The sequence below is a fragment of the Berkeleyomyces rouxiae genome, assembly GCF_048999995.1.
Source record: "Berkeleyomyces rouxiae strain 22BRR77 chromosome Unknown BrBRR77_ptg000002l, whole genome shotgun sequence".
In the NCBI taxonomy this organism is placed as follows: domain Eukaryota; kingdom Fungi; phylum Ascomycota; class Sordariomycetes; order Microascales; family Ceratocystidaceae; genus Berkeleyomyces; species Berkeleyomyces rouxiae.
The window spans coordinates 3,072,387-3,099,983 of record NW_027396492.1 but is presented as its reverse complement, the minus strand read 5'-3'; the positions used below and the strand labels follow the sequence as shown (position 1 = coordinate 3,099,983).

The 27,597-nt window shown below is 51.1% G+C and overlaps 10 protein-coding genes across 10 annotated transcripts; 4 read left to right on the top strand and 6 right to left on the bottom strand.

The window, feature by feature from the left end:
- Positions 1-71: 71 nt before the first annotated feature.
- BROUX77_002428 (uncharacterized protein) lies at positions 72-1,673 on the top strand (the record flags this gene model as incomplete). Its single annotated transcript, XM_073746968.1, has 3 exons — positions 72-158; positions 322-756; positions 816-1,673. The coding sequence occupies 3 exons, from the start codon at positions 72-74 to the stop codon at positions 1,671-1,673; spliced, it is 1,380 nt and encodes a 459-aa protein (XP_073607510.1).
- Positions 1,674-2,402: 729 nt separating this feature from the next.
- On the bottom strand, positions 2,403-3,216 carry BROUX77_002427 (uncharacterized protein; the record flags this gene model as incomplete). The annotated part of the gene is made up of 4 exons (XM_073746966.1): positions 2,403-2,524; positions 2,614-2,679; positions 2,761-3,038; positions 3,104-3,216. 4 exons carry the CDS (start codon positions 3,214-3,216, stop codon positions 2,403-2,405), a joined length of 579 nt encoding a protein of 192 aa, XP_073607509.1.
- A 249-nt stretch (positions 3,217-3,465) lies between these two features.
- Positions 3,466-5,708, bottom strand: BROUX77_002426 (uncharacterized protein; the record flags this gene model as incomplete). The annotated part of the gene is made up of 3 exons (XM_073746965.1): positions 3,466-5,000; positions 5,058-5,497; positions 5,629-5,708. 3 exons carry the CDS (start codon positions 5,706-5,708, stop codon positions 3,466-3,468), a joined length of 2,055 nt encoding a protein of 684 aa, XP_073607508.1.
- Positions 5,709-6,921: 1,213 nt separating this feature from the next.
- On the top strand, positions 6,922-8,034 carry BROUX77_002425 (uncharacterized protein; the record flags this gene model as incomplete). The annotated part of the gene is made up of 4 exons (XM_073746964.1): positions 6,922-7,173; positions 7,298-7,549; positions 7,637-7,756; positions 7,849-8,034. The coding sequence occupies 4 exons, from the start codon at positions 6,922-6,924 to the stop codon at positions 8,032-8,034; spliced, it is 810 nt and encodes a 269-aa protein (XP_073607507.1).
- Positions 8,035-9,202: 1,168 nt separating this feature from the next.
- On the bottom strand, positions 9,203-10,003 carry BROUX77_002424 (uncharacterized protein; the record flags this gene model as incomplete). The annotated part of the gene is made up of 1 exon (XM_073746963.1): positions 9,203-10,003. The coding sequence occupies one exon, from the start codon at positions 10,001-10,003 to the stop codon at positions 9,203-9,205; it is 801 nt and encodes a 266-aa protein (XP_073607506.1).
- Positions 10,004-14,363: 4,360 nt separating this feature from the next.
- Positions 14,364-14,975, top strand: BROUX77_002423 (uncharacterized protein; the record flags this gene model as incomplete). Its single annotated transcript, XM_073746962.1, has 1 exon — positions 14,364-14,975. One exon carries the CDS (start codon positions 14,364-14,366, stop codon positions 14,973-14,975), a length of 612 nt encoding a protein of 203 aa, XP_073607505.1.
- A 470-nt stretch (positions 14,976-15,445) lies between these two features.
- Positions 15,446-16,908, bottom strand: BROUX77_002422 (uncharacterized protein; the record flags this gene model as incomplete). Its single annotated transcript, XM_073746961.1, has 4 exons — positions 15,446-15,962; positions 16,026-16,255; positions 16,320-16,572; positions 16,640-16,908. 4 exons carry the CDS (start codon positions 16,906-16,908, stop codon positions 15,446-15,448), a joined length of 1,269 nt encoding a protein of 422 aa, XP_073607504.1.
- A 1,038-nt stretch (positions 16,909-17,946) lies between these two features.
- On the bottom strand, positions 17,947-18,465 carry BROUX77_002421 (uncharacterized protein; the record flags this gene model as incomplete). The annotated part of the gene is made up of 1 exon (XM_073746960.1): positions 17,947-18,465. The coding sequence occupies one exon, from the start codon at positions 18,463-18,465 to the stop codon at positions 17,947-17,949; it is 519 nt and encodes a 172-aa protein (XP_073607503.1).
- A 2,745-nt stretch (positions 18,466-21,210) lies between these two features.
- BROUX77_002420 (uncharacterized protein) lies at positions 21,211-23,632 on the bottom strand (the record flags this gene model as incomplete). The annotated part of the gene is made up of 4 exons (XM_073746959.1): positions 21,211-21,599; positions 21,653-23,235; positions 23,301-23,512; positions 23,585-23,632. The coding sequence occupies 4 exons, from the start codon at positions 23,630-23,632 to the stop codon at positions 21,211-21,213; spliced, it is 2,232 nt and encodes a 743-aa protein (XP_073607502.1).
- A 925-nt stretch (positions 23,633-24,557) lies between these two features.
- BROUX77_002419 (uncharacterized protein) lies at positions 24,558-26,242 on the top strand (the record flags this gene model as incomplete). Its single annotated transcript, XM_073746958.1, has 4 exons — positions 24,558-24,703; positions 24,807-25,292; positions 25,350-25,587; positions 25,673-26,242. The coding sequence occupies 4 exons, from the start codon at positions 24,558-24,560 to the stop codon at positions 26,240-26,242; spliced, it is 1,440 nt and encodes a 479-aa protein (XP_073607501.1).
- Between the last annotated feature and the right edge of the window lie 1,355 nt (positions 26,243-27,597).

The following is a 27,597-nucleotide window of genomic DNA, read 5'->3' as shown; positions in this document are numbered from 1 at the left end:
GCCATTTTCTAGCTCATAATCTCGACCTTTTCCAACCCCCTCCCCAAAACAAAAACCACACTCACATCACCATGTCTTTCCTTCCCGTTGGTGTTTACGGTCTGGAGGTCCCTGCCGGCGAGATTCTGGTTCCTGCCAGCCGCGGCGTCGAGGCTCACGTAAGTTTCCCATCTCTCTCCATCGCCACGCGCTCTGAGGCTTCGGTCGCCAAGCGCAAACCCAGCCGGGCGCAAATTTTCTCTCTGCGCTTTTTACCCACATCTTGCGGGCGATCTACACCCAAGCATTAATCAAAGCTAATAATGTACTCTCTGGTTCCAGTTCCGCATTACCATGGCAGCCATTGATCCTTCTGCCTCTCCCGTCGCTGACTCTGAGGGCAACATCCCCGAGGTCCCTCGCTCCACGCTGAAGCTCATTCGCATGCCTCCCAACTTCGACGACGAGGAGGATGACGAGGAGGACTTTGATGAGGAGGCCATGGAGGCCCTGCTCAACGGTTCCGACGATGAGGAGGATAGCGAGGATGAGAACGGTGGTCCCTCCGACCCCTCAAAGTCCAAGAAGTCTGCCCGTGCTGCTGCCCTGGCCAAGCTGATCCAGGCTGCCAAGGACGAGGAGGATGAGGAGATGGAGGATGCTAAGCCCAACAAGGGCAAGGGTGTTGCTACCGAGTCTGACGAGGAGTCTGATGAGGAGGAGGACCCCGAGAACGAGCCTGAGGAGTTTGTCATCTGCACTCTGGACACCCAGCGCGTAAGTACCACACAACACCTTTGCATATAATACCAATCAGCGTGCTAACAGCCTCACAGAACTTCCAGCAGCCTATTGACATCCACATCTCCGAGGGCGAGACTGTCTTCTTCGTCGTCAGTGGTACCCACAATGTATACCTGACTGGTAACTACGTCATCCCCCCTGAGGATGATGACGAGGATGACTGCGACTCTTGCGACGAGAATGATGAGGACTACGAGCTGCCCGAGGGCATGGAGGATGACTCCGAGGAGGACTCTGAGGTTGACGAGCTCGACGACCTCGCCCATCCCCGTGTCACCGAGATCGAGTCCGAGGACGAGGCTCCCAAGCTGGTCGACACCTCTAAGAAGAGCAAGAAGCGCGCCGCCGAGGAGAACCTCGACGAGATGATTAAGAGCGACGACAAGACCAAGAAGCAGAAGAACAACCAGGGCAAGTCTGTCGCTGCTGCTGCTGAGTCCAAGAAGGGCGATAAGAAGGTTCAGTTTGCCAAGCAGCTGGAGCAAGGCCCCACCCCCTCCGCCGACGCCAAGAAGGCCGACTCCAAGCCCGCCGCCGCCAAGGCTGCCCCCGTGTCCACCAAGAAGGTCGTGCAGGGCGTGACGGTCGACGACCGCAAGACCGGCGCCGGCCGCGCCGCCAAGAAGGGCGACACCGTCGGCATGCGCTACATTGGCAAGCTCGACAACGGCAAGGTCTTTGACGCCAACAAAAAGGGCAAGCCCTTTTACTTCAAGCTCGGCAAGGGCGAAGTTATCAAGGGTTGGGACATTGGTGTCGCCGGCATGGCCATTGGCGGCGAGCGCCGCCTGACTATCCCCGCGCCCCTGGCCTACGGCTCCAAGTCGCTGCCCGGTATCCCGGGTAACAGCCAGCTGACCTTTGACGTCAAGTTGCTCGAGATCAAGTAAATGCAGCGCGCGCGCATGCGTAGACAAAAGCAATCACTTGAAAAACAAAAAGTAAAACAAAAAGATGATGTCCCTTTTTCTTTTTCTTCCTCAAAAAAAACCCGCCCTTTCTCTCTTCTTTCCTTTGTCTCTTCACCATTTTTCTCACCCTCAACTTCTTGACGTCATTAACGACCCCAGATATTGTCACAATACCTCTCATTTCATCTTCCCCCCGCCCTCTTTCTTTTTATTACATACCTTAGTTACTATATTTATTATACTCCGGCTTTTCTGCTTTTCTCTCTCATAATTCTATGCAGGCGCTTTCTACAACAAGATAATAATGGGAGAGTTCACGTGCTTTATGTCTGTCTATATGCAGTGTGTTTTTTTTGTAGTATTTTCTGTCTTATCGCCGGCAATTTTTTCCCCGTTACCATGAATATCAATACCAGAAAAAAAAAGATGCAAAGGTGGGAGTTACGTCGATACGAATTGTAGTAAAATAAGTAAGCGAAAGGAAATTGAAGCGTCAAGAGATTGTCCATTATGCGGACAGAATGTGTATTGCGAGAAAAAAATAAAAACAAAACATAAAAAGAGAAGATATATGTTACATGATATAGTTTTGGGCCGGGGCGCGGGGGCAGGGGGGGGGGGGGGAAGTGGAGTTGCCGTGAGAAGAGCAATGATGGGGATGAGGTCGTCAAGTAAAAGAATAAAAACGAAGGAAAGTTGGAGGGTAGTTTAGGCACTCTCAAGAGTCTTAGCAGTGCCGCCAAGATTGCTTGGGGTAAAAGTAGCACGCTTGCTCTTGTAGTTGGCAATGGCGGCCTGGATAGCGTCTTCGGCAAGCATGGAGCAGTGCACTGCAGGTGATTTGATTATCTGATTAGTAATCTGATAAGACAGTCACAGGATCGTGTTTTTTTTCCACTTGTTTGGTTGGTAAACTTACGCTTCACGGGAGGCAGGCAAAGCTCTGATGCAATGTCGATGTTGCGGATCTTGGCGGCTTCCTCGACTGTCGGTTGTGATGTTAGCCGGGGGAAACTTTTTCTTCTTTTTTTTTTCTTGCTGGACAACAAGCAGTAGAGCCACTTACGTCTCTTGCCCTTGACTAGCGTGGTCACGTAGCTAGAGCTCGCAATGGCCGAGCCGCAGCCGAAGGTCTTGAAGCGAGCATCGATGATGGTGCCAGTCTCCTCGTCGACTTGGATATCAAGCTTCATGACATCGCCGCAGGCCGGGGCACCAACCAGACCCGAGCCGACGTTGGGGTCTTTGCCGTTAAGAGAGCCAACGTTGCGCGGGTTAGTGTAGTGGTCGATCAGTACATAGAAGTTAGTACGTTTTTTTTCTTTCCATCTCAACACTCGGCAGCTCGGATATATTGATAATCAAGGCTGAGAAAAAACACTCCGCGGAAATGTGATGTGGGTGTGCACTCATCTTTTTCATGGTAAGACCGACGCGCGACGGGGGTAGCCACGCGCGGGGTTAAGACCGCCCGGGCAATGACGGGGCGGGCGGCGCGGAGAGTGTTGCGAAGAGCGAACATTTTGGGCGTGTTTGGGGGTTGTTTTTTGATGCACGAAAAACCAAGGTGCAGGTGAAAAGGAAGAGAAAGATTGACTGGAAATCAATCTCGCCGGGTGGTGTTCAAGACCCCACATTTCCACTAGGCCCAAAACAGAAAGATATTCTCTGTGAAAGATCAACCCTAACGCGCTCGATTACTTAACCCTTGAGAAATGGGATATTTCTGAGGATTCTGAAGGTCTTACTGAAACATGCCAACTCATGTGATTCACATGACGCTTCCAGCCATGCCCATGAAAAGAGCCTGAATAGCCATCGAGAGTGTCCAGAAGCCGACCTTCCGTAGCCGGCGGACGCGGTTGTGCTGGTCTTCAACATTCTTTGCAAACGAATCGTAGGTCTCAGCCGAGAGATCGTCCATCAGACCACAGTCCCAAGCGGACCAGGAGCCACAGAAGTCACTGTGTCTTTTCACTACACAGCAGGATATAGGGATGCGCGTGCGCTTTGCATTGATATAAGCGACAATGGGGCGTACCAAAGCCTGATTGACATAGGACATGTCATTGGTAAACAACGGCACCGTTGCCTTGACGTCGTTGAGATCGATGCGTAGATCGAAGAGCACGTAGCGACGTTCGTCCTGGTTGGCGAGACTCACACGAGATGATTGTGTGTGGTCATTGTGGTAGTGGTCGTCGATAAAGACTGGCGTTCTGGATGGTAGGGTGTAAGAGGATGGAACTGCAGAGACATGTGTTTCTGTGTCACTTTCAGTCTCATTTTCATTCGGCACAGTGTGCAAGGAAAAAGTCGGTTTGTAGACGGCCGACAGCCCGGTTCGGTCAAGATACTCGGGCGCTTCCTTGAGGAAGCGGGCGCGGTTAGAGATGACAATCTCTTCGAGGTGGTCGTAAACATCTGAAACAACCTTGCTTAGGCCTTCGTTTTCGTCATTGGGAAATATGATATCAGCGACAATGTCAACATTCCCCTCATAAATCCAACCAAAGGGGCCAGTTACACCACGGTTTAGATGGTCAATCTTGAGCCCATCAATACGCATCCGGCTGACCTTTTTCCAAGCCTCAGGGGGTCCGATACTTTTCATATGCGTACCCATAGTGCCCAAGGTTGCTGCAGGGCCGTATGTCTGGACTTGGCGGGGATGAATGGTGAATAGAGAGCCATCAAAAGAGCCAGACATGTGGTTGGCAGAGATGAAGTCGTAGTACAGCCACTGCTTGCGAAGCTTGGGTAGCTCGCACGAGTAGATACTAACAGGGAAAGGTCTGAAGCCGTCAGGATGGTGAACAGTGACTAGAAAATCTTCCATTTTGAACGAATCGAGTTCGAAGTCGCCAGGTTGATGCTCATAACGGTAGTCAAGCGGATTGCCCAAGTTTTCGGGCCAGAACACCGAGGTCCGATCAATGATGCCTCTGACGCCCTTGATCTCGACATCCTTGAGCAGGCCTTTGCCGTTCCACCACTTCAGGAAGGACAGAGTCACATCGACAGTCGACATGGTCACATCAAACTGCGTATAATTCCCGTCATCAGTCGCAATCGGTACAACAGACACGGTATCTCCAGGCTGGCGCTCAGCAGCGGCAACAGCAGCAGCGTCAGTGGAAGAGCCTTTGCTGACGGATGACAGAATCTGACCTGGGCGGCGAGATACGAAAACATTGCGAAATGAAATAACACCGTCTTTCCATTTTGGCACAATGGCAGATTCAAAAACGACAGTGACTCCTGCGGACTGAGTGAGATAGTCACCAATCCATTGTGCCAGGGTTTCTATGCGAAGGTTGTTAGTAAAGAGCTTACTGATAAACGAAAAAAGGGCAAACCAACCTTGCGCAACGACTGTGTTGATAGACCAGATGACAATGGAGAAGAACGTAGTGGTCCCAACCAAAATCCAGACAATGTGACCCAACATAAACCAAGAGACGAAAGCACCCCATTCATCGGCGTTCCAAGGACGCATGCTGCGGATAGACGCCCATTTGAAGCGGACCTTGAAACGCTGCCAAAAGCCGGTAGCTGCAGAAAGAAGCTCCTCCTTGGTTGGGCGGTGCATGGCATGGAGGTTGTTGAGAGTAGGCAAGTTTGGGAGGTGGAGGTACTTGGACACTTGGTGTGCAAGAGTGTCCGTTTCGCTTCCAGGTGGCGTCGGAGTGGAAGGAGAAACCTTACCCGGTGTCGCTGACGCTTGAGCTGGAGTAGGCTTAATATCATCGAGCTGTGAAGGGGCGTTGCCGCTGTCTCGACCCCGAGAGGGCGGGGCACTACTGTAATCTCGACATAGTTGTAGAACTCTATTAGTCTGATTTGAGTGCTTGGAGCTTTTGAGAGTAGAATTGTAGGGAGAAGGTCTCGTAGGAGCAATTGGTGTTGAGGCTGGCTGCCACGGCGGGGTTACAAGATGTAGCGTGGAGCAGGTTCTGGTCGAGAAGGCTCTTTTTGGGTGTCGGTACGAAGGCGGATGCTGGGGAGATGCATGGTGGAGTGATGGTATCAGGCCACTAGTGTGTAAACCTGCATCAAGAACAAGAAATGGCCGCAGACCAGACCGGGGTAGCGCTGCTGAGGATAGAGGCGCAAGGCTGGTTGAAAGAGCTCCCTGCGTGTTTGTGGCGGGACATGGAGCAGGACGGCGAGTAAGAGAGGCGCAGAGAACCGAGAGATGGCGGTTAGACATTGTGCCGGGTCATGGTCATCCAACTGCAGTGCAAACAAGCCAACAGCCAGAAGAGAGATCGAGGACAAAGAGACGACAGCGGCGAGGAGACCGACGAAGCCAGCCACGTTGAAGTGGCGGCTCGGGAGAAGCAATTGTTTCTTGGTGGAGGGGTTGCGGGACTCTGGCAAAACTGGGTTGGCGATTGATGGCAGAGCTCGAAAAAGAATTTAACCCTGCAGAAAAGATGCGGCAGGAAGAAAAAACGGCCGTTGGCAGTAGCAGCAGAATAAATCACGAGCAGACCACGCGAAAAGATGGCAGAAGGATAAAAGGTGAGGAGCAGCTAGCCGGCATCACTTAGTTAGGGTCGGGTCAGGCAGCCAGGCATTAACGAGATTCGAGAGAGAAAGAAAGAAAGAGAGAGCTGGTGTGGGATGAAGCTGTGGAGGTAAGTACTCCTTTGTATGTATACATACTTGCGCTTTTACTTACAGCTTGGCTCGTAGACATATGCCGACTCGCAAGGGAGCAAATGTTGTTGCTGTGGGTGTGATGACGTTCTTGTGTTTCTGAAGCCCGCCTAGCGAGCGTGTGTTCATTCCGCAGCGCCCATGCTTTTGCTTCTTTTTTTTGCTAGGAAAAAAAAATCTCCAAGTCCACCAACAACCAAGAGATACTTAGGGCCCTGGTTGTAGTTAAACTGACAAGGAAGCGAAAAGCCAAGACTTGAGGTGAGCCTCGCTTATCGCGCCAATCAAAATAGACCGATAAGAGCCTTCCAGGCCTGATTTTTTTTTCCTTGTCGTTTGTTCTTTTTCCCCGCCAACAAAATCTGGATATCCATCATTTTTATTTCGACTCGACCTGCCCCAAAGTGACGAAAGACGGCCGTGGTCAGTCCTTTTGTCGTCCTGCCCCGTGCTGCCCATTCTCGCCGAATCTCTTGCGACGCCCAATCTTATCCATCCACACCCCAAACTTCACCTTCATCAAATCTCGGCATCCCGACACGGAACATACTACCTGCCAACCATGTTTGCGCCTACCGCCTTGAAGCCCGTCGAGGCCTCGCCGACGACTGACGCTGCGGCTGCTGCCGCCTTCTCTGTTGTCCAGGAAATCATGCAGGAGAGCCAGGACGATAATGACCTCCTGCTCGAGGGCGCCAGCTCCATCACCCCCAGCTTCGAGCCGCAGAATGCAACTGCCGCCAGCGACGACGCAGACATGGAATTGGACGAAGACATGGACGGCCGTCCGCGCTTCGAGGCTGCCAAGGAAGCGGTAAGGCTCTCTGTCTCTCTCTCTCACACACATTCTTTGCTTTTTGTAGCCTTCAAAATCGGTAGACTGCTTTGTACACTCATGAATCTCCGTAACTGACCAAAACCTTTTCCGTCTCGTGTAGGCTGCTGCCACTAGAATCCAGACTCGCCAAGTCCGGATACCGCCGCACCGCTTGACGCCGCTCAAGACCAACTGGCCGCGCATCTACCCGCCGCTGGTTGAGCATCTGAAGATCCAGACCCGCTTCAACACCAAGCGCAAGTCTGTTGAGCTGCGCAACTCCAAGCACACTACTGATCCTGGTGCTCTACAGAAGGCCGAGGACTTCGTCAAGGCCTTCTCTCTAGGCTTTGAAATCGAGGATGCCATTGCTGTAAGTTACACAGGGCTTCCATAATCTGCCCTCTTTTACAGGTTAGAAGAGGCAGACCTGGAACACTATACTAATGTACCTTTGCAGCTTCTGAGATTGGAAGATCTTTACATAGAAACCTTTGAGATCAAGGATGTCAAGACACTGCAAGGCGACCATCTTTCGCGTGCCATTGGCCGTATAGCCGGAAAGGATGGCAAGACCAAGGTGAGTTCTTCATTCTATCTTGCTAATGGCCTTCACTTCTTTGCTGCGCAAAACAAACCATCCCCCTCCCTCTCTAACCTTTGTCCTGCCAGTTTGCTATCGAAAACGCCACTCGCACGAGAATAGTTCTCGCCGATTCCAAGATTCACATCCTCGGTGCCTACAAGCCCACCCAGATCGCCAAGGCCTGCGTCTGCGCCCTGATTCTGGGTAAGCAGCCCGGCAAGGTATACAATAACCTGCGCGGCGTGTCTGCCCGCATGAAGGAACGTTTCTAAGCGATGCTTTGTCCTTTATTTGCTTGGGCGATTTCTTCGTTTCTCCTATGTCTTCTTCTTCTCTCGCGTTGTCCACGATCGGTTGGCTAGCCGGGCCCTACTCACCGGCTACATGCTGCTGGGCCTGCTGTCCCTCCGTTTCGCTTCTTCCACTGCCGACATGACCTCTCACGAATCCACTCCTACACGATCGCGACTCAAAAGAAAATGCATTGCCGTTCGGGGAGCTTCACGCATATGTTGAGTTTGCTCGATTCCACCATCTCCTGTTTCATTTTCAAGTTAGTGCTACTTTTTTTTGCTTTCATGTTGAGCTTTGTTTCGCTCGTCATTATTCTCTTGTTGTTTCTTTGCTTGCTTTCACTCATATGGTTTTTTTGGTTATCGTCGCTTTTGTATTTATCTTTCTGGGTCTCTCTTTTCTTTTTTTTGCGCAAAAAAACAACTCGTCTCGGCGTAGACGGGGTTACTGTGATGATCTGGATGAACGGTTATATTGTGACCGTGCGAAAGAGAAAAAAATGTGTCCCATGCTTTTCAGTGTCACGAAGCCATGGAAATAAAAGTTTTGGTGTTGGGTGGTAGTGATAATTTGAGCACTAGATCAGGTATCTCGAAGCCCAAGTGGCGGATATTCTGATATTCTATGCAAAAGTACACATGACTTTTCGGATTGTTCATATATAATAAATGAAGACTAAACCTCATAGCTCCGCCCGGTTGTTGTAATAGTAACGGACATGTAAAGGTCACTTCATGGTGGTTGCAATGTTACAGGTAACTAGTTAGTTATGGAAAAAAAATCAAGGTTAACTACTCTAAACCCAAGTACACAAGGCAGAAACGCAAATAAAAGGAAAATAAATCATGTGATATCAAAGCAAGGACGCCAAAGAAGAAAATAGACTTAAAAAAGTCTTTATTGTGTCGTGCATCATAACGCCAAAAAAGAAAACAGAAAAATAATGGTCGAGAAGTGAAAAAAGAGGCCCAGGAATGTTGTCATCTGGGAAAAAGTGAAGATGCAGAAAGTGAGCCTGGCATACGTCAAATGGACGAAGAGAAAAGAACAAAAACAGCTGCTACCAACCTCGTAGGCGAGGCAAGCTGTAGGAGGAGTCGAGATGGAGAAGATGAGAGTGATTCAGTTTAATGTCCAGCTGGGCCTTTAGATGGGGCTCGCCGGATTGCTCCGGATGTTGCCACCCAGGTCACTGCTTGCAGTGCGGCGGAGTGCCTGGGTCATCGTTTCAACAGTAACTTCACTGCCAGCTACACCGACATTGGCAGGGTGGTGCATGTAAATGGGGCTGGCGATGGACTTGCGGGAGGGTGACATGTCGGGGCTACGCATGGTACCTTCGGGGCTCTTCGAGCTGTCGGACTTGGTGGGAGACCGTCCACCACTAAGTTGTGCAGATACAGATGAGAGAATGGGGGATGCAGAGCGAAAGGGCGACGAAGGCTGGTTCAGACTAGAGAGCGATGTCAAGCCAGCCAAGTGAACAGAGCTTCTGCTGCTGCTGATGACAGGCGGCAAGCCCTGTTCACCCTGGACAACATCGGCAAATGAAATGAAGCTTAGGCGGCGTACATCGGTAGTTTCAGGCATATCGTAGCTCAGTGCATCGTCATCGCGGCCCTTGTCTGATAGTGAAGCGACATCATCGGGTCCAAAAGTGCTGAGGTATTCGAGAGACTGAGCGAGGGGACTCTCGGGCATACTTGTGGCGACGGAGAAAGCGGCAGGTTGATGACTGTTGTGGGTTACAATCTCGACGGTATCGGGATTGAGATTCCGGGCGGTAATGGCCTCGGAGGATGCATCAAGAACAGAAGGGATATAGTTCTCTGTCTGGATATGACCGGGAATAGCAGGAGAACAAGGAACATTGAAGACGCTATCCTGGACGTCGCGCTCGAAGATTTGAGATCGCGCAGGAGAAGATAGACGGGGAGAGCTAGACATGGCGCGGCTCGGAGAGGAAGGATGAACGACGGGTCTATCGGATTGGGCTAGTGGTGCAGGGGTGCGTGCAAACGAAGACATGTTGCTCAGAATGTAAGACCTGCTCAAATCTGTGAAGCTGGAGGTTGAACGAAGGTGGTTCGTTCGTTGATGGCTTGAGAAGATGGGGGGGATTCACAGATAAATACGTGGAATCAGGAGAGTAGAGTCGGGGAGAAGGAACTATAGCTATACCAATGTTAGAATCGTACGCAATAGGGGGGGCGGCGTAATGAATGGATTGGGATGTGGGGGAGGAATTGCAGGCAATGTAAGAACAGTGGTGCATTTGTTTAAGAGAAGGGCACGGGCATAGCATTAAACTAATGATTTTTTGACGTGGGGTTAATCGCTGGGGTATTGATGCGTGTGACCAGCATGAAAATGCAATGGACCAGCAAGGTGATGGGATCAAGTGGGCTGTTTGGTTGCGTGCATATGCGCCCAAATCGGGGGGTTGAAGTGAAGGTGTTGTTGGGTGTAGGCTGTGTGGACCAAACAAGAGAGGGAGAGGGCCGTAATATTGCGTCACTTGTTACGATGCAACTCAGGCGTAGTAGGCATGAGAGAGAGGGACGGGTACGGGACCTGGCGAAGTCCAGGAACTGTGTATGCCCGTATACACACGTTTTGTATTCCTCTCTGGCGTAGATACAAACACTGAACACAGACGCAAACTTGTGGCTTAGAGTGAAGAGGCAAAATAGGCTCGGTTTTCTTTGAATTTTGACAGGTGGGTGTAGGGTTTATGGGACAGAGAGAAGGAGGGGAGGGATATGTGTACTTTGAGCTAGACGCACGCACAGGCCAGGGGCCACGACGCAAAGGGACAGAGAGCAAGGCTTCTGTATAGCAGGACTTACTTGAGAAGCTGGTCGCGCGTTAGTTGGAGGCGCGATTAACCTTGGACGGAGTATTCCGGATGGACTGGTAATGTGAACGCAAACGGACAAACGCGATATCTTCCAGGTCACACACAACGGTCAAGATGTTCGTGGGTGGCAAGCTGAAAACAGAAGACGTAAAATTTGCCTGGAATGGACAAGGTACAATTCACTTGTGGGTTTCTGGGCAAGTGACCAAGATGACGACTTGACAGGCACAAGTTGAAAGGCTAGCGTAGTGTCAGACAGAAGAACGCTATGGGGTAGTTGGTGGGAGCTGTGAGCACGAAATCCCCGGGCGGCAGCTGTGCGAAAAGACTTCCAGAGTCCGTGTTTGGATAGTGACGGCGTGGCGTGGCGTGTCGTGGGGTGACGTGCAGAGAGGCGTATGAGTACGAGTGGGAAGGGCAGTCAGAGTAGATGAGAAGTGTGATGGAGCTTGAGATGAGATAAAGCCTGGAGTTGAGGACAAGAAACGACAGCAAGGTCAGGTTGTGGGAAAGATGGAAGATGGAGAGGGTTTGCGAGACCACAAGGAGGAGGAAGCCCCGGAAGATATATGGAAAGTAAACGGACGGACATCTGACTCTAGGAGAGGAGGGGGCATTACGTTCCTTGGAGCTGGAGTGTGTAAGAAGGAAGCATCCAGTAGCCAGCAGAAGGGCAGGAAGGTAGGGCAGGAAGGTAGGGCAGGAGGTACGTACCTACACAGGTACCGGAATCGAGGCAAAGCCAAAGCCAAAGGCAAAAGAAGATGCAAGGATGCCCGTGTTCAGGTGTTCAGGTACCGGCCAGCTGTGTACCCAGGTACTTGCACCCTGCTAAATCACAGCATTGCCGCAACGCAACATTGTGTGTACCCTGTACAAGCAATCAAAGGCCCCGAGATCCTATTTGCAGTGGAGAACGTGCGAAGATTCACGAATCACAGTCGGCCGCAATGCTGAGGTCACCAGAGCACCGGCCCCACATTGGCTGCTATGTGCTCTGGAGTTATGCTATCCATTCCCATATAGTTAGGTGCGGGCAATAGCCTCCAGGCCAGCCCACTAAGTCATGTGCCTGCTGCCCTCCACTCCAGCCTGCATCCTCTATGTATTGGATTTGTTTGACCAGGAAAATTAACTCGCCAGCCCGCTGCTAAACAAAGATCAAGCTGCGAGGCTTCGCGGAAACTGCATAGACGCCGGCCAACTAATTAAAGCCAGCTGAGTTTGCGTGGGAGGGTAGGGCCTGGGTGACAATTATACATGGCACAAATGCGTGCCTTGCCGTGCTCTGCCTCTCTGATCCGCAGCACAGCACAAAGGCATCGTATACGTGCAGCTCCTTTTCCATGCCAGCCGTGTTTCAACGGTGCCAAAGGCAAACAAAAAATAACTAGTTACAAGAAACACAGCGACAATGGGGGCAGGCCGAGGCTCCGTCCGGCAGCGCCATTTGCTGGGCTGCGGTCGTAACTGGTCATAACGGGCTTTGTTGTTTCGATTGTTTACTTTGCTAGGGCCCCTTTACACGGGGTGGTGAAGTGGACTTACACCTCAGCCTCCACGCGGCGGATGGCCCAGAACCAAACGCCTCAAAATAGCAGACAGCCCCTTGCATTGTCACCTTGCATCAGGAACCTTTAGTAGTTCCGCCAATCTGCTAGAAGGCCAAGCAAGCCCTGTGTCGTGTCTGGCAGTCTCTTTTGATTGTGTGTCTGTGTCGATGGGCCTGTTTGAACCGAGGTGAGCATATATTTAGACCCATGATCCGAACATGCGATGAAAGAGGCAACTCTTTGACCACCGCGACACTTTCATTAGAATAGTTCTGTGGTCTCGTTTCATGAGGTGTGCAGGCATATGGAGACACATCATTTTTGTTCTTTTTACAACGGCGCGATGGCCTTCTATCTATCGAGTAGCTACAAGTAGTTACACCTCCTCTCAGTTTACTATAGTGTAGCTAACCAACTGAACTCTAACTGGTTAGTTACTTGATACTTGCGCGTATGCACTTTTCCTTATGCCTGCATATCCATTCCTGCATATGCCTGCGACAAGAGGTCACGATCGCCACCACATAAGACCCCCCTCCCCCCCCCGCATAAAAAAAGCACCTTGAATGTGCCTTGAGCATGCACCTTGAAACTACGCACCAAGTACATGCATACAGCCATCGAGAGAGTGACGACATGCATTATTAGTGCATGCAGCCTTCAAACTGGATGGAAGCCGCTAGAAGTCTGAGGGATCGGGTCTAAATATGCATACAATTATAGTTCATACATAACTACATACACAAGCACGTAACTAGTTAACTATAGTCATGGAACTACCAATTGCTACAAGTTAGTGCTGGCATAACTACTACCCAACTGAAGGCCTTGGCCCTGTCGGAGGGCAGAGAATTTTTACCCTCACAAACCAGAGGAGCAGCTGTTTCAAAGCCAGCCCTCCAAGCCCACTGCATAATGCCAGCCGTAAGCTATGGGCGTGGGCTTTGCCAACTTGATAGGCTCCCGTTATGCCACTTTCAGGGGCACTGGCAGCTGCCCCTGTCGCAGACCAGAAATCAAGGACATGTCCGCAGTAAATCTGGAGTCAGCCAATACGAACTCGGTCGAGTCAAAAGTCATAGCCACAGGGCCAGAAATCTTGTGTCACGCGCAACCAATCACTACAAACAAATCCAAACGCAGCCACGTACATAGGTATAACTATGTGTATACATGCTATCGGCGGCTCAAGACCGTGCCCACAAAGACCTGTTGCACAACACCAAAGCAAAGCCAGCCCGGTCTTGCCAGCAGAGGCGCGAGCCAAAGCGATCTCCGTTGTGATCATCCATCCAAACAAAAACATACATTACGGAGAATTACAGGGATGAGGTGTGAGAAGATGACCTTGGGCATGCGGTGGACCCCGCGCTTCGTCTTGACCGACGTCATTGTGAAGCGTCACAAGGGGGATCCTTTGATAACCCGATTCCTTTAATCCTGGCTCCCACGTGACTAGGAGCCCCACTCTAGTACAGTAATTAATTACATAAGCAAGGCTCGCTTTCGGCGTCAAGACTCAGTGGGTACCAGGCTGGATCAGAAGTGGGGTCAATTGACTGCCAAAGTTTGATATTGGGAAGCAAAATTGATTTGGTGTTCACGATAGGCGAATTGAGCGTGGATCAGCCTCTAGACGTCTCTTCGTCCCCAAAGTTGGTCATCTGCTCGCCAACACGCCCACTGTAGCCTCTGGCAGCGAGACATCGTCTCTAGCATCCTTTTTCTTCTTTTTTTTTTTCGCCTACCTTTCTTGTCCACACCACCGTTTAACTACGTTGTGTTAGCCTGCGGAATCTCGACGATACTCCGGAAGGGAAGCACACACGCATAATTGGCTTCTAGACCGTCACATAAACACACACCATACTATACAGCCTTTGATATACGCACAATGGCATCTCATCTTGTCCGTCGGCAACTGCTGGCCACCAGCAAAACAGCCACCTCCACTTCATCCACTACCATCGCTGTGCGAGGCCACAAGACCACAGCACGGACAAAACGGTCACTTTCTCTTCCTCCACACCCGTCATTCAAGCCCTCCGGCGAGGCGCTTGACACCATCATCTACAACCCGCCTTCGTCAGCTGCGAGCGTCTTCCACACACCTTACAAGTTCCTGCCCAAGACCGACCCGCGGCGCATCAGCAACATGCAGGAGCTCTTTAAAACCCGCAGCCGTTTGACCGAGGCCGATTTGCCGCCACGTCTAGACGTGCCGAGTCGCGGTGCCGTGCCGTCATACCACCTGACGCGTGAGGATGCCCAGGAGATCCAGCGCCTGCGTGCTACTGACCCCGAGACCTGGACCATTCCCAAGCTTGCGGCCAAGTTTCAGTGCTCCCCTGTCTTTATCACCGTTTGCACACAGGCCCCGCGCGAGTACAAGGAGAAGCTGGCGAAGAAAATGGATGTTGTCAAGTCGCGCTGGGGTGCCCGGAGGACGCAGGCTCGCGAGGACCGCACCAAGCGCAAGGAGATGCTCTTCAGAGGCGAGCTATAAGTATCCTCAAGAATCTGCCGTGTATTATTTTTTCTGGAAGCGCCATTGCTTTCGACTTGGAGATTGCCAAAGGATACGCTGCGTTGTACGAAGTTTGTGGAATACTGTACATTACAACATAGACCGTGGGTTGGGGAGTGTTGACTACGAGCTTTAAAAGTCAGGTGCCGCGAGAATGGTCCAGTCTAGTCTGAAATGAGAGGAGAATTTGTCTTATTGAGTGCTGTTGATCTGAGTTGCAAAATTCCAGCAGCTTTCTGTTTAAATACTATATCACTACTACAACTATCAAGAATATATCGGGCTGGACGTGATGCGATGAACAATGGACGATAAATCATATAATTACAATGACTCGACCCAGTTTCTGGGGGAGGGGAGTCTCTATTACTCCATGTGTACAAGCTACTATCTTTTTGATACAAGAAATGAAAATCAACTACGCGCCCACTCAACCATGATGAGCCCGTTTATCGCTGGCCAACGCCAAAGGCCAAACGGTCCTTCTCTCCAGGAATAGGTCTACGACACCAGCCGCACCAGCTCCGAGTCTCGCCTTTGATTTCTTTATCCAGAAACGCCCTGCTACTCCGCTCGTCAGACCACACCGGTACTGGCGCACCTACACGCACCATACGCACCAGCTTCGTGCGAAGCTGGCCGCCAACGCCCTCGATCTGGTGTCTGGTGTAGCCAGGGTCTCTGCGAGTCAATGGCATTGGGAGCTGTAACTGAGTGATGGCGTGGCCCACGGTCAGGTCACTTTGCTGCAGAGTCGGCGAGCCTTCAGAGGGCGACGATCCCCAGGTTGGGCTTGTGCGGCTGGGTGTGCGACGGTCTTCGGCATCACAGTCAGTCTCATGCTCGCGCTCTTTGGCGCCAAGGCAGCGGGATTCGCGGCCGCATATAACACCACGATCGCCGTCACCTATGCCAGTGCCGAGGCCGCCAATGATTTCTCCATACTGGAGACGCCAGCCCCATAGTCTGTAGTGGAATAGGTCAGTCAATTGAGCATTCCGCATAAGCCATCACCCAAGTTGTGCTTACCGTTGGTAGAGACTGTCTGCTGAGCTGTTTCCCAGGCCACAGTCTTTACATAACCAGACTCCTTCGTCTTGGCAGGTGCACAGGGCATGGTTCACAATCTCGCGATTCGCGAGCTTTTCGTCCAGAGGTGGCACAAAGAGTGACGTCAATGGTGCCTTGGTGCAATCCAAACACAACCGGCGATGACGGCCCTTGAGAGCCGGCGTAGCAGGGGGCTTAATCACGCAATTCTAATTCATGGTATTAGTATGGCCGGTCAAACTTCCAGGGCCCATGGGAGTCGCCTATTCTTACCCTGCAAACCACTGAGCCACAGCGGCGACATTCAGATACCATATCCCTGGCGCAAAAGTTGACTTTGAAGCCATTCGGTGCATTGTCTTGGTCTATATCTCCGTCTAATCTAAGCGACTCTCGAAAGCAGCGAAGTGTTGAGCGCATAAGTGCGTTGTGGAATTGATATAGCGCATCGTGGATGTGACGGCAGGAGCGAGAGAGATTGTCGAGGGTGTTAAGATCGATGTGGGAAGCTATTCCAATGACAATTCTACACGAAAAATGTGTAAGCTTGATATTTGTAGAAAGCAAGCAGGTGTCTTGGTGGTGGAACTCACGGGTAGCAAGCAAAAGCCCTAATTGCAGCTGGGAGCTGGACCTCAGGCTCTGTATTCAGTGCCGAGTACAGCTCTTCCAAGCTCTGCTGTTTCGCTGGAGGCACCGTAGATGGCACAACTGAGTTCTTTAAACTTGGCTCTTCAGGTGTCGCGCAGGGAGCTATGCGCAGCTGGTCCAGGTCGCGGTAGATGTCGTCACGGGCGGCATTCGGAAACCGGACAACCGGAGCTCGTACAGAGTCTTCTTCCAAGTCGACAAAGATGGCCATTATGAGAAACGAGGATGTCTGAGATGTGCCGGTGACTGGCCGTAGGGTTTAGGAATGGAAAATAGCCGCAAGCAAAGGGACGCAAAAAAGGGACACAGCTAAAAGCTTCGTGTCTGGCATCAGCGGCAGTCACTGATAAGACGATATGCACTGAGAAGCTGACGGGGCTATAGCATAAAGGCTTAGCGATGAATAGACTCAGTTCCAGATTAGCAACAGGCAAAGAGAGGGAAAAAAGGCAATGCAGGCCTCGGATACGGTTGACTATTTAAACAAGTAGCTAAGGACACCCGGTTTTGGTTGCCTTGAGTTCGAGCGGACATAGCCCCGGGCCGCCTCGCCCAGTCTCCTTGTACGGCACTACGTCTTCGGTAAGTGCTTGTACATGTACATCGTGCAAAGTACTGGGTACCTCCGAGCCGCGCAGTTGAGACATGCGGGCTCATGTAGCCGCTACTGCTGCCATGACACCAACCAAGTCCTGCAACTTGTGCAGGTGCATCACACCATTCCCGTTCGCGTCTCCACGGCCCAAAAATGTACCCGCTAGAATGCCGTTATGCACCCCAACCCCACCAAATCCAGCCCGGTGCCAACCTGGCCGGCACATCCCTACGCACTAGCGGTCAAGGCCCTCCCAAAGCACCCCACTTCATATTAAGTGGTCTGGCTTATCAGATCTAAATCTCCAACCATCACCACTTTTTTGTCTTTTCGTTTCCTTCTGGATGCGATTCTGTCTTGGCCCATGTCCTAGCTTCGCCTACGAGCATTCTCTTGCGTAATGGCGACATCGGAGTCTTCTGCCCTGTTTGCCTTGGTTCATAGGCCACTACCCGGTCCTAAGCCCAGCATATCCGTATGTAGAGGTGTATACTACGGTATGGGCCAACAAGTTGCCGGAAATCTGTTTAGGTTTTTCTCAATCGTTGTGCCTTGACATAGCGTCATGTGCCCTCACACACATTTTTTAAAAACGAAAATACGAATTCTCTGCATTTTCTAGAAGCAACCCCATACTTCAGCTCTGCTACCTACTCATTCCTCAATCGGATCGTCTTCAAAGTTCGGCAGACTGCGAATATCGGGTCTCCAATCAGTCCCTTTTTTCCTCTTAGCACTGTTTATTCCTCTCCGCCTGCGTCCCGTTTTACTTCCTCCAATTGGACCAGTGCGGCCCATACTGCACAATAGTTCGGACGCTGCGCTCGGCACCGACGAAAGTCGTCCGACGAAGAGCTTGGGATGGGAAAAATGGGAAGTACTGGTAGTTCTCTTGGCGCCTTTGGGCGATCCCTGTTGAGCCCGGGTCGAGAGATCGTCAGAGGATATGCCGGCTGGAACGGTAGACCTTGACTGTTGGGAACCCCCTTCGCTAATTTTCAACGAGTGTTGAGCCCCTTTTCTAACAGGTGGCGAAGACTCAGGAATGATGGCGGGAGATCCATGGACCTGCAGCGGTGTCGCTGATGAAGCCCAGTTGTCATCAGAAGAACAGAGAGAAGACAACTGTTGAACCTCGTCTATCGACATCGAAATAACCTCACATGATGCCATTGAAAGAGCAGGCTCGGTTGACCCATTGTCAGCGGCACAAGTCTCCATGGAATCCGACGGGATCAGATTTCTAGATGCTTGCTTCCTTGCTTCTTGAAGTATATCGTCTGCATCTTGGAGACACTTGCTTTCTCCAAAAACAAACGCCATCCACTCCTCCTCGGAGCATGTGTCGCTTTCTTCACCGTCATCAATTTTTGGTTCCGCTCGTAGTAAATCTTCACTTACTGGAGCTTCATGACGGCCTGATTTATCCTGGACCTCGGGTGTAATTGGCTTAGATCTAAATGCTTTAAAATTCATTTCTTGATCACAGTCCGTAAGCCTTACTAACGGTCGAGGCGTTTTTGGACTTCCTGATTGGTGCATGACACTACTTAATGAAAATCGGACGATGTGAGGTTCTTCACTTTCAGGCGTCCTCTCAGCATTAACGGTGTGCCGAGAGTTGTCAATAGGCCAAATGCAAGTTGGAGAACTGATTATGTCTGAATTGGAATCAGAAGACAAAATGTACTCCTCTGGCTGGTCTGTCATCATTGGTGTCCCTATTCTTATTGAGGATCCCGGCTCTGATGCCTCTGTCAGCAACTCATTTGGTTGATGGTTATTGCACTGCCTTGGCTGGATATCATCATCAGACTCGACAGATTTATAAATAACCTCATCATGAGGGTTGTGCAGAGTATTCTCAAAGGAGTGCTTTGGAGCCGGGAATCCTAAAAAGGCCTTCCATTCATCAAGAACGTCCGGTTCAGAGTAGAGACTGGATGAGGACAGCGAGTTTTTGCCCAGCGTAGTAATCAAGCTGCCCTCCGTCGTAGAGCCTACCGTGTTGGTTGACAGGCCATGAAGTCTTGGGTGCCGTTGAGGGAGAGGTTGATGAATCGATAGTGGCGATGATTCGACATAATAACGAGGCGCTGCAGATAAAGACCATCTATCTGAGCTATCCTGTTGGGTAGTGGAAATGAAAGAATTCGAAGATGGGTTGTCGTCGCTATAATATGACGAACGGGAATTCTGGCATGACTGAGTCGCTGAATGTGTAGATATCCCTCCGAGGCTTTGGTTTCCAATGTGCACCCGAGGTTCAATCAGAGCTTGTATGTTAGCAAATGGCCGTGTCGGAGAACGCGACTTCATTTTCAATTCAACGAAGAACGGTGATATGATTGGGGCGGCCTTCTGCTTATCTCCACCAACAAGGCCTTTTCCTTTGGCAGATTGGTGTGCTAGTTTATCTTTGCTATGTTGCATCGCTGCTGGTGATGTTTTCACACCAACCCAATCAGCACTAAGCAAGAGTCTTTTTCGCCGGCCATCGATAGACGATAGACAGGATGTTGTGTCCAAGGGCAAGTGTCTCTTCATAGGAAGACTGGGCTTATGAATTGAAGACAGCGGTTCCGTATTGGTCGTTGGTCCACCTCCATAAGCGTCCACCTGAACACAGGGTTTTGACGATATTGGATTATGGTTGGTAGGTGTCTGTAGCGGCGAGGTAGGTGGAAGCGGCAGATGCGACAGATGTGATGGCGGATGCAAGAACGCAAATGACTTGGGAGGAAGTGCAGCAGTACTCAACGTGGCGCCAACGCGTGTGCGAGCAAAGTGTTGCCTCTGTCTGGCAACAGGGCCGTGGCGCTGCTGCGGGCGCGCATGGCGGGCGAGGTTCCCTTCAGTCCAGTTCATTATGACAGCGATTCATAAATACGGTGGGTGGAGGTTGAAGATGGGAAACAAAAGCGTGGGAAATGGAAGAGGCTGAAATATCAATACTGACAGCACACGGAAGACGGCAAACGCAACACGACAAGTCGACGGAGGCGGGAAGGCTTGGCCCTCCACTTTTTGATCACGACCTTCCGTGTCCGGCAGTCTCTCGGCACTTACGGGGCGGCAAGAACGCTTGTGGCCACGTGCATCTTTTCAGGCGCACCTTCCGCGCTTTCCACATCGCCATTGACACTTAGGGTGAGAATCTGGGATCTATGTGGGGGAAACAAGACAGACTTTACTTCATCTATGACCAGCTGCAGCACAAAAGAAACACGCACTAACCGTTCTCGCCCGTAGTAAAACCAAATAATACGCCACGATATGATCTATGCTGGAAAGAATGTAAAATAGCAACGCTGAGAAAGCCGATGCTGCTAATGCTGATGACGCCTAATTCTTAGACCGGCCAATGCCCACTATAAATACACCCACGTATACTAGTATAGTCCATGTATGACCACTGAGTCAGACCATGTTGCGGTTGTTGATTTGCCGAAGAGCATCGATGCACAACTCGTTCTTGTGCTTCTTCCGCACAAACCGCACACTTTGCACTTTTGATGGGTCGGAGCCCCTTGTCTTACGTTTCCGACCGCTTCCTTCACTATGGGCAAGACGTCTGGTGTGACTCGAATGGCACTTGTTCTCGTGAACCTCAATGCGGCATTGTCTTGACGGCTCACTATGAGCATAGTGCCTTGTGGCACTCCCACGAACAATTTTACTTGCAGACCCGTGTATGCTAGGATGCATCAGGAGGAGTGAGTCTGGATTGGCAAATCGAATCCCGGCCGAAGATATGTTTGGCTTGAGTTGAGCATGCGTGTCTTGAGTTACCGCGCTGAATCTTGACGTGGGTGAATTGAGTACCCGTCGAGGACTACAGAGAACAAGCTCAGGGCTGAGGTTGAGTCCATAACTAGGATTGAATCGGGAAGTCCGGGGGCGCCATTGAATAGGCTCCTAGACCATCTGGACGTAACTAGCAGGGACGCTCTTCACAGCGCCGCCTTTCTCAACCTCAACCCATCCATCTCCAGGGTCATCTTTGGACAGTACAAAACGCTCTCCCTCCACCATACTGTGTTCGTTCTCGCTTTGTGCAGTGTAGGCATAAAGCGCCTCGACATACTTGAGCTTTTTGGCTCCTCTTCTCGGCGCGACAGCAGGCCCCTTTTTCTTGGCAGCTCCAAGATCGGCCGAGGATGGCATTGGAAGGCCTACAGGCTCGGACTTTGTCGCAATTGATGCCACATTTGAGGCAGCAGCAGGTGTAGGTGACATTTCTAGGTAAGACGATGGTACAATTCCCTCCTTGTATCCTAGACGCACCTTTGCCCAGCCAGAGCCATCTAAAACCAGTTAGTACATACTTCAGTTGTGTTACATCATCAAAGGGACCTACCATCAGGCTTAAGGACAACCACTTCACGTCCCTCTGGAACTGTTAGTTCGCCCTCGCCAGAAGCATCGAAAGCATAGAGCATCTTGCCCTTCTGTAGAAGAGGCTTTGAAGCCGTAGGAACAGTGCCTGCAGTCACGTATGCAGCCGGAGGAGGCGCCATGACGCGGTTTTTGCGAGGAGCCCCCCCAGATGCCGTAGATGAGGTAGACGCTCTAGGTGGATCGGGCTCAGAGCTGGGCACAGGGGGATCATCGACAGGAGTTCTGGGAGTGGAGGATAATGTCGCGATTGAGATAGGCTTTTTCACACTGGATGCGTATCCCGAGGCTGTTGAAGTCACCGTGTTAGATCTACTTAGCGCCGGTAGGTCAACAGTTTGTGATTGTGATATAGAGTCGGGCTTCAGTAGCGATGTTGCCGCAGCCTGGCGCTGCGATTTCAGCTTCTTGCGCTCCTCTTTGTTCTGCTCGCCAGGACATTCAGCAGGAACCTTCATTTCACATTTGGTATGGCAGGTGTAACCACAGTCGCGGCATTCCATGCCCTTTGCGGATATGCCCCAAATCTTGTCACCGCAAAGATCGCAGCTTGAAGGAATTTTGAAGGTTTGAGCCTTGAAGTTATGGTTCATAGCACCCAGAGTAACATCGCCAACAGCAGCGGTAATGGTACTTGTCTCTGCTTCAGCAGTAAGACGCTTGCGATCCCAGTCATGCAAGTCTTCTTGCATGGCAAAAAGCTGGCGGAAAACATCGATTTCATCCTTGTTTTCCTGGCCTTCCCGCACGCGCTCCTTCATCTTGCGAATGCCATCAGCCTCTCTTCGCTTTTTGTCTACTTCCCGTCTAAGGTCACTAAGCTGGCCCTTGGACTTGTTGAGTATGTTGCGCAGGTAGATCTTGGCCACTTCGTCAATAACCATAGTGGCGTCATCGTGCCAGACAGGGCTGGGCTCAAATGTCTTGTCGGGGGGTTCTTGCCAGCCAGTCATGTTGTGGCGGATATACATCATGGAGTCGAGGTAGGGCTTATTTCTGGTAACTTCTTCGGCAACGTGGTTGACAACTTCTTGGCTACTTTTGAGCATGGTACTTTCTAGCTGCATAGCGGCTATCCACAGCTCATTGAGTTTGGTGGTCCGGAATTCCGAGAGATCCTGGAGACTATCCATGACTTCAGGAATGTACTGGTGGTAGTAAACCTCTTTGAGCTTGTTGGTCACGTTGATGTTGATCAGGTAGGCGTTTTTGACATTGTTCATCTCGTGAATCTGTTGCTGATATGCACTCTGAGCCTTGGCCTTTTCAAATGAAGACTCGGTCTTCTTACGCTTGGCTTCAAGCTCTTGGCAGGAACTGTCGTATTTGCTCTTGGTCTTTTTGAGGTCGGCATATGAACCATCGCGCTCGCGTTCGAGCCGGTCGGCAAATTCGATGTGTCGCTTGCGCAGGTCTTCGAGGCGGACGCCCACTACCTTCATAGGATCGGCGATTTTAGTCGCGAGGTTGTTAGCGTAGCGGTCATGTTCTTCGGCGCGCTTTTCGAGGGCATTGAGCTGAGTAGTCCAGGTGGTCATGGAGGCACTACATCTTGTTAGCTGGCGTAGACCTTGAGAACAGAAGCTTTAGGGGCCTCATAGTAGACTTGCCTTTCCAATGAGCCAGGCGCCATGGCAGGCGTATCGCCAACACTCATAGAGGCCGACTTCTTGTTCTTCTTGTCAAAGTAGCGCTTGGCCAGAGAGGAGAGCTTCTGGGAGTATTCTTTTTCGATGGCACTTCGCTCACGGTAAAACTGTTGGATGTCCTCGAGCCATGCGATGCCGTTCCCTACCCAAGCGCTGGCAGGTTTGAAGCCATCCTAGATACTGCCATCAGCACACGTCCAATGCCACGGCGCCGGTTGCACCGGAAGGCATCTCCTGAGACGTACCTTGAGCTCCGCGCCAAGAGTCGGCGCCGTCCCGACTTCAGCAGCCATGGTCAATGATGATACAGGGTAAAAAGCATGCAGCAGAGGAGAATGCAAATAAAGCCACGCACTTGCGCCTAGAAATAGATGGCCACAAAGAAGCCAGGAAAGCGCAGGTTGGAATGGTGATGCCACGGGACAAAGGCAGAATGAAGAGAACAAGATGGAAACAAACAAGCAAAAAGGGCTCGGAAGCATTGGACTACGCAAGCCATCGATCGACCTCCCCCAAAATAGCAGGCGGGGAGGCAATAGGCAAAAATAGCACAACAGGGATTAACAGGGATCTTCAGTGGGCTCTAGAGTCGAGAACCCCGCCAAAGGCAGTGCTGGCCGGAGCTCCAGCGCCTGAAGTAGCGTGTACACATGACGAAGCTGGCGGGCCTCAGCGGGGGTTTATGATTAAACGGTTCACTTGTAGATGCGATTACTGTTGCAGCCGCCGCCGAGCCGGGAGGGAGACGCAACATGATTCATGCAGCGGAATTAGCACAATAAATTGCAACACTGGCTGGCATCTATGTACACTACTCTGTATGTTTGTATGCCGCCTAAACCACCATTACTACTACCATATATTCTACTATAGTACACATATCACATGCTTCACTGGGAGCCACCCTTTCTCGGATCATCTCCGGCTAATCTCTTCCCCCAACCCCGCCTTGTCGCCTGCCATTGGATCATACGTCCAGGAACAGACGAACAGCGCTGGCCTTGCTGAGCCTTGCTCTGTGCCACTGGTACTTTGTACAGAAGCAATCTGAACTTCTCTGCAGCGTCACAAAAACCCGAACTGCGACCCAAGACTGTATCCCGTGCATTCTTCCATCTGCCGCCCTGCCGTTCAGCACACGTCTCCATCTCCGCCTCCGCAACTACTTGCTTGCTGCATCTCCTAGCCCAATTGTTCTCGCTGCCGTGTCCATCAATCATGGCTGATAACACCGAAGAAGCTACTCCCGCTGGTGGTCCTGGCTTGTGGGATTCCACTGCCGATGTCAAGGTCACTCTGACCGACCTCCAGGGTGACCAGAGCACGCCCTTCTACTCCGCTGTCACCTTTGCCGATCTCAACCTGTACGCACTGAACCATCGCGCCCACCAATTGCTCCGCCCATCTGGCCAATCCACCTTAGGAATCACGTCCTTCTAACCTCTTTTCTCAATCTCCATTATACAGGTCCGACGAGATCAAGAAGGCGCTGTCTGTCCTCGGCTTCCTCAAGCCCTCCAAGATCCAGGCGACCGGCATTCCTATTATCCTCAATGACCCCCCTCAGAACCTCATCGCCCAGTCGCAGTCAGGAACTGGCAAAACCGCCGCCTTCGGCATTGGCGCCCTCTCGCGTGTTGATCTGTCCCAGCCCGAACAACCTCAGGCCCTCGCCCTAGCCCCCAGCCGTGAGCTTGCCCGCCAGATCGAGACTGTCTTTGGTCAAATCGGTCAGTTCTCTGAAGGCCTCAATATCGCTGCTGCTGTTCCTGGTGGCGTCGAACGTGGTGCCAGCATCAGGGCCAATGTTGTTGTGGGAACTCCTGGTACTGTCTTTGATCTGATCAGACGAAAGCAGCTTGATGTCTCCCAACTCAAGGTTCTTGTTATTGATGAGGCAGACAACATGCTTGACCAGCAAGGCATGGGAGACCAGTGCATGCGCATCAGACAGTACGTTCGGTAACTCAAGCTTATCCCCACACACTTGCTAACTACCACAAAATGTAGGACGCTCCCTCGCGATGTTCAGGTCCTCCTTTTCTCCGCTACCTACCCCCCGAAGGTTCTAACGTACGCCACCAAGTTTGCGCCCAACTCCGTCGAGCTCACCCTCGAGCGTGGCGACCAGACAGTCAAGGGTATTTCCCAGATGTACATGGACTGCCCTACTGAGCAGGACAAGTACGATATCCTGTGCAAGCTCTACGGTCTCATGACCATTGGTTCGTCTGTTATTTTCGTCAAGGTAAGCCAAGTTTGCAAGCTACATAGCGCCTCAATAATTCTCCCTCTTTAATATGGCCAAATACTAATGACTTTCATCACAATAGACCCGGGACAGTGCATCCGAAATCCAAAGACGCATGGAGGCCGATGGCCACAGTGTTTCTGCCCTGCACGGTGCCTTTGAGGGTTCTGACCGTGACCGTCTACTACAGGACTTCAGAACTGGCAAGTCCAAGGTGCTCATTACTACCAACGTTTTAGCTCGTGGTATTGATGTGTCTACGGTCTCCATGGTCATCAACTACGATATCCCCATGAAGGGTCGTGGCGACGTTGAGCCCGACCCGGAAACTTACATCCATCGAATCGGTCGTACTGGCCGTTTTGGCCGTGTAGGTGTCAGTATCAGCTTCGTTTACGACAAAAAGTCCTTCCACGCCCTCGAATCCATCTCAAAGCTGTATGATATCGACTTGGTACAGCTCAGCACTGATGACTGGGACCAAACTGAGAAGCAGGTGCAGGAAGTCATCAAGTCCAACCGTGCCAAGGCTTCATATGCTCCCAGCGCGACCGACAAGCTAGGCTCTGGCGAAGCCGGCTCTGCTCCTGTCGACGAGTTGAATGCCGTCAAGGAAGAGGAGCTTGAGGCCAAGGAAGAGGCTGAGGTGTAAATTCCTTGCAGCACAAATAGAGAAGGGGATGCCGAGTGATTTATAGCATGCTGGCTACATTATAATACCAATATACCCAAAAACCGATAAGGGCAATCTCTTCAAGAAAAAAAGAAAAAGACTAGAAACCCTTCTCATCAATCACCCCTGCTGTTTGCTTTGTCAACTGACTGCTATACAGGAATACTATGGAAACAGGCCATGCCCTAGGCCTCGGCGCGTATGTAAAGGATGACTGTATTGATCTACAACAAGCATCAGCAACTAACATCGGGCGAACAAATAAGAACCCGAGTGCTGTTTCATGAGACCATTGTGGGAATAGACCAAAGGGGCAGAGTTGTGAGAATACAAATAGGAAGAAGACATTGGCGCTTAACTCATCTCCCCTTTCCTCAGACAATCAAAGCGGTTAAAGAAGGCGCTCTTGTAAAGCTACAGATAGAAGCGTTCTAGGATAGCATCTGTTAGATAATCCATAGGCCGACAAAGAAGGCCATACTCCATAGCCAGACAGAAAACTCCTGTGTCCTATGTAACTAACTAACTAACTAACTACAGCACTTGATTCCAGAATGTATCTTCATCATTCCAGATAGTTACATGAGTTATAGTGAGCTAACCCTAACAGCTGTGACTTGATTGTCCCCAGAGTTGGCCCCTTGCTCTAGTACCCAATCTGGCGATTTGATTGGCCCAACACACATACCCGCTTAATAAGCTCCCAACCCAATACCAGCTGAGCTCAAATGGGAATTTCAACTCGGCCAACTACGTTCACGACAAGCCATATTTGCTATATTTCAATCTCAGCAATACAGGACTTTGAGGCCAAGGACGACATTACAGAAAAGCCACTCTCGATATCTCGCAACATGAAGCTGACGAAGACTAGGAAACACCAGACGAGCTCGCCGAGATCGTGAAAAACGAGGGACACATCTCGATGCACGCACTGCCTTGCTCCGGCTGATACTTGGAGACGGGCTTGTGGCGACGAGGCCCGTCCGAACTCTCTACTGTGAACACGATGAGAAGCAGAATTAAACTAAATTCCCTTAAGCGCGGGGCCTAACGAGCCCTATCAGGCCGAGCGCCAGGGCCAATTTCGCATTGTACTACATCTAAGTAGATGACATAGCATGTCAGATGTAGTCGGCGCTTAGCTGCAGGCTTAAGCCAACAAACAGGACCTGCAATCCTGCAGCCGCTTAAACCACAATTTATTCATCTGCAAGAGACGAGAGTTGAAACTTGGCGAACGAGGCTATCTGGGCTCAGTTTCCCGCTGGCGTGTTTATGGCATGGCCACAACAAGTGTCAAATATCTTCTGGGCCGCCGTCCGAGATGGCCG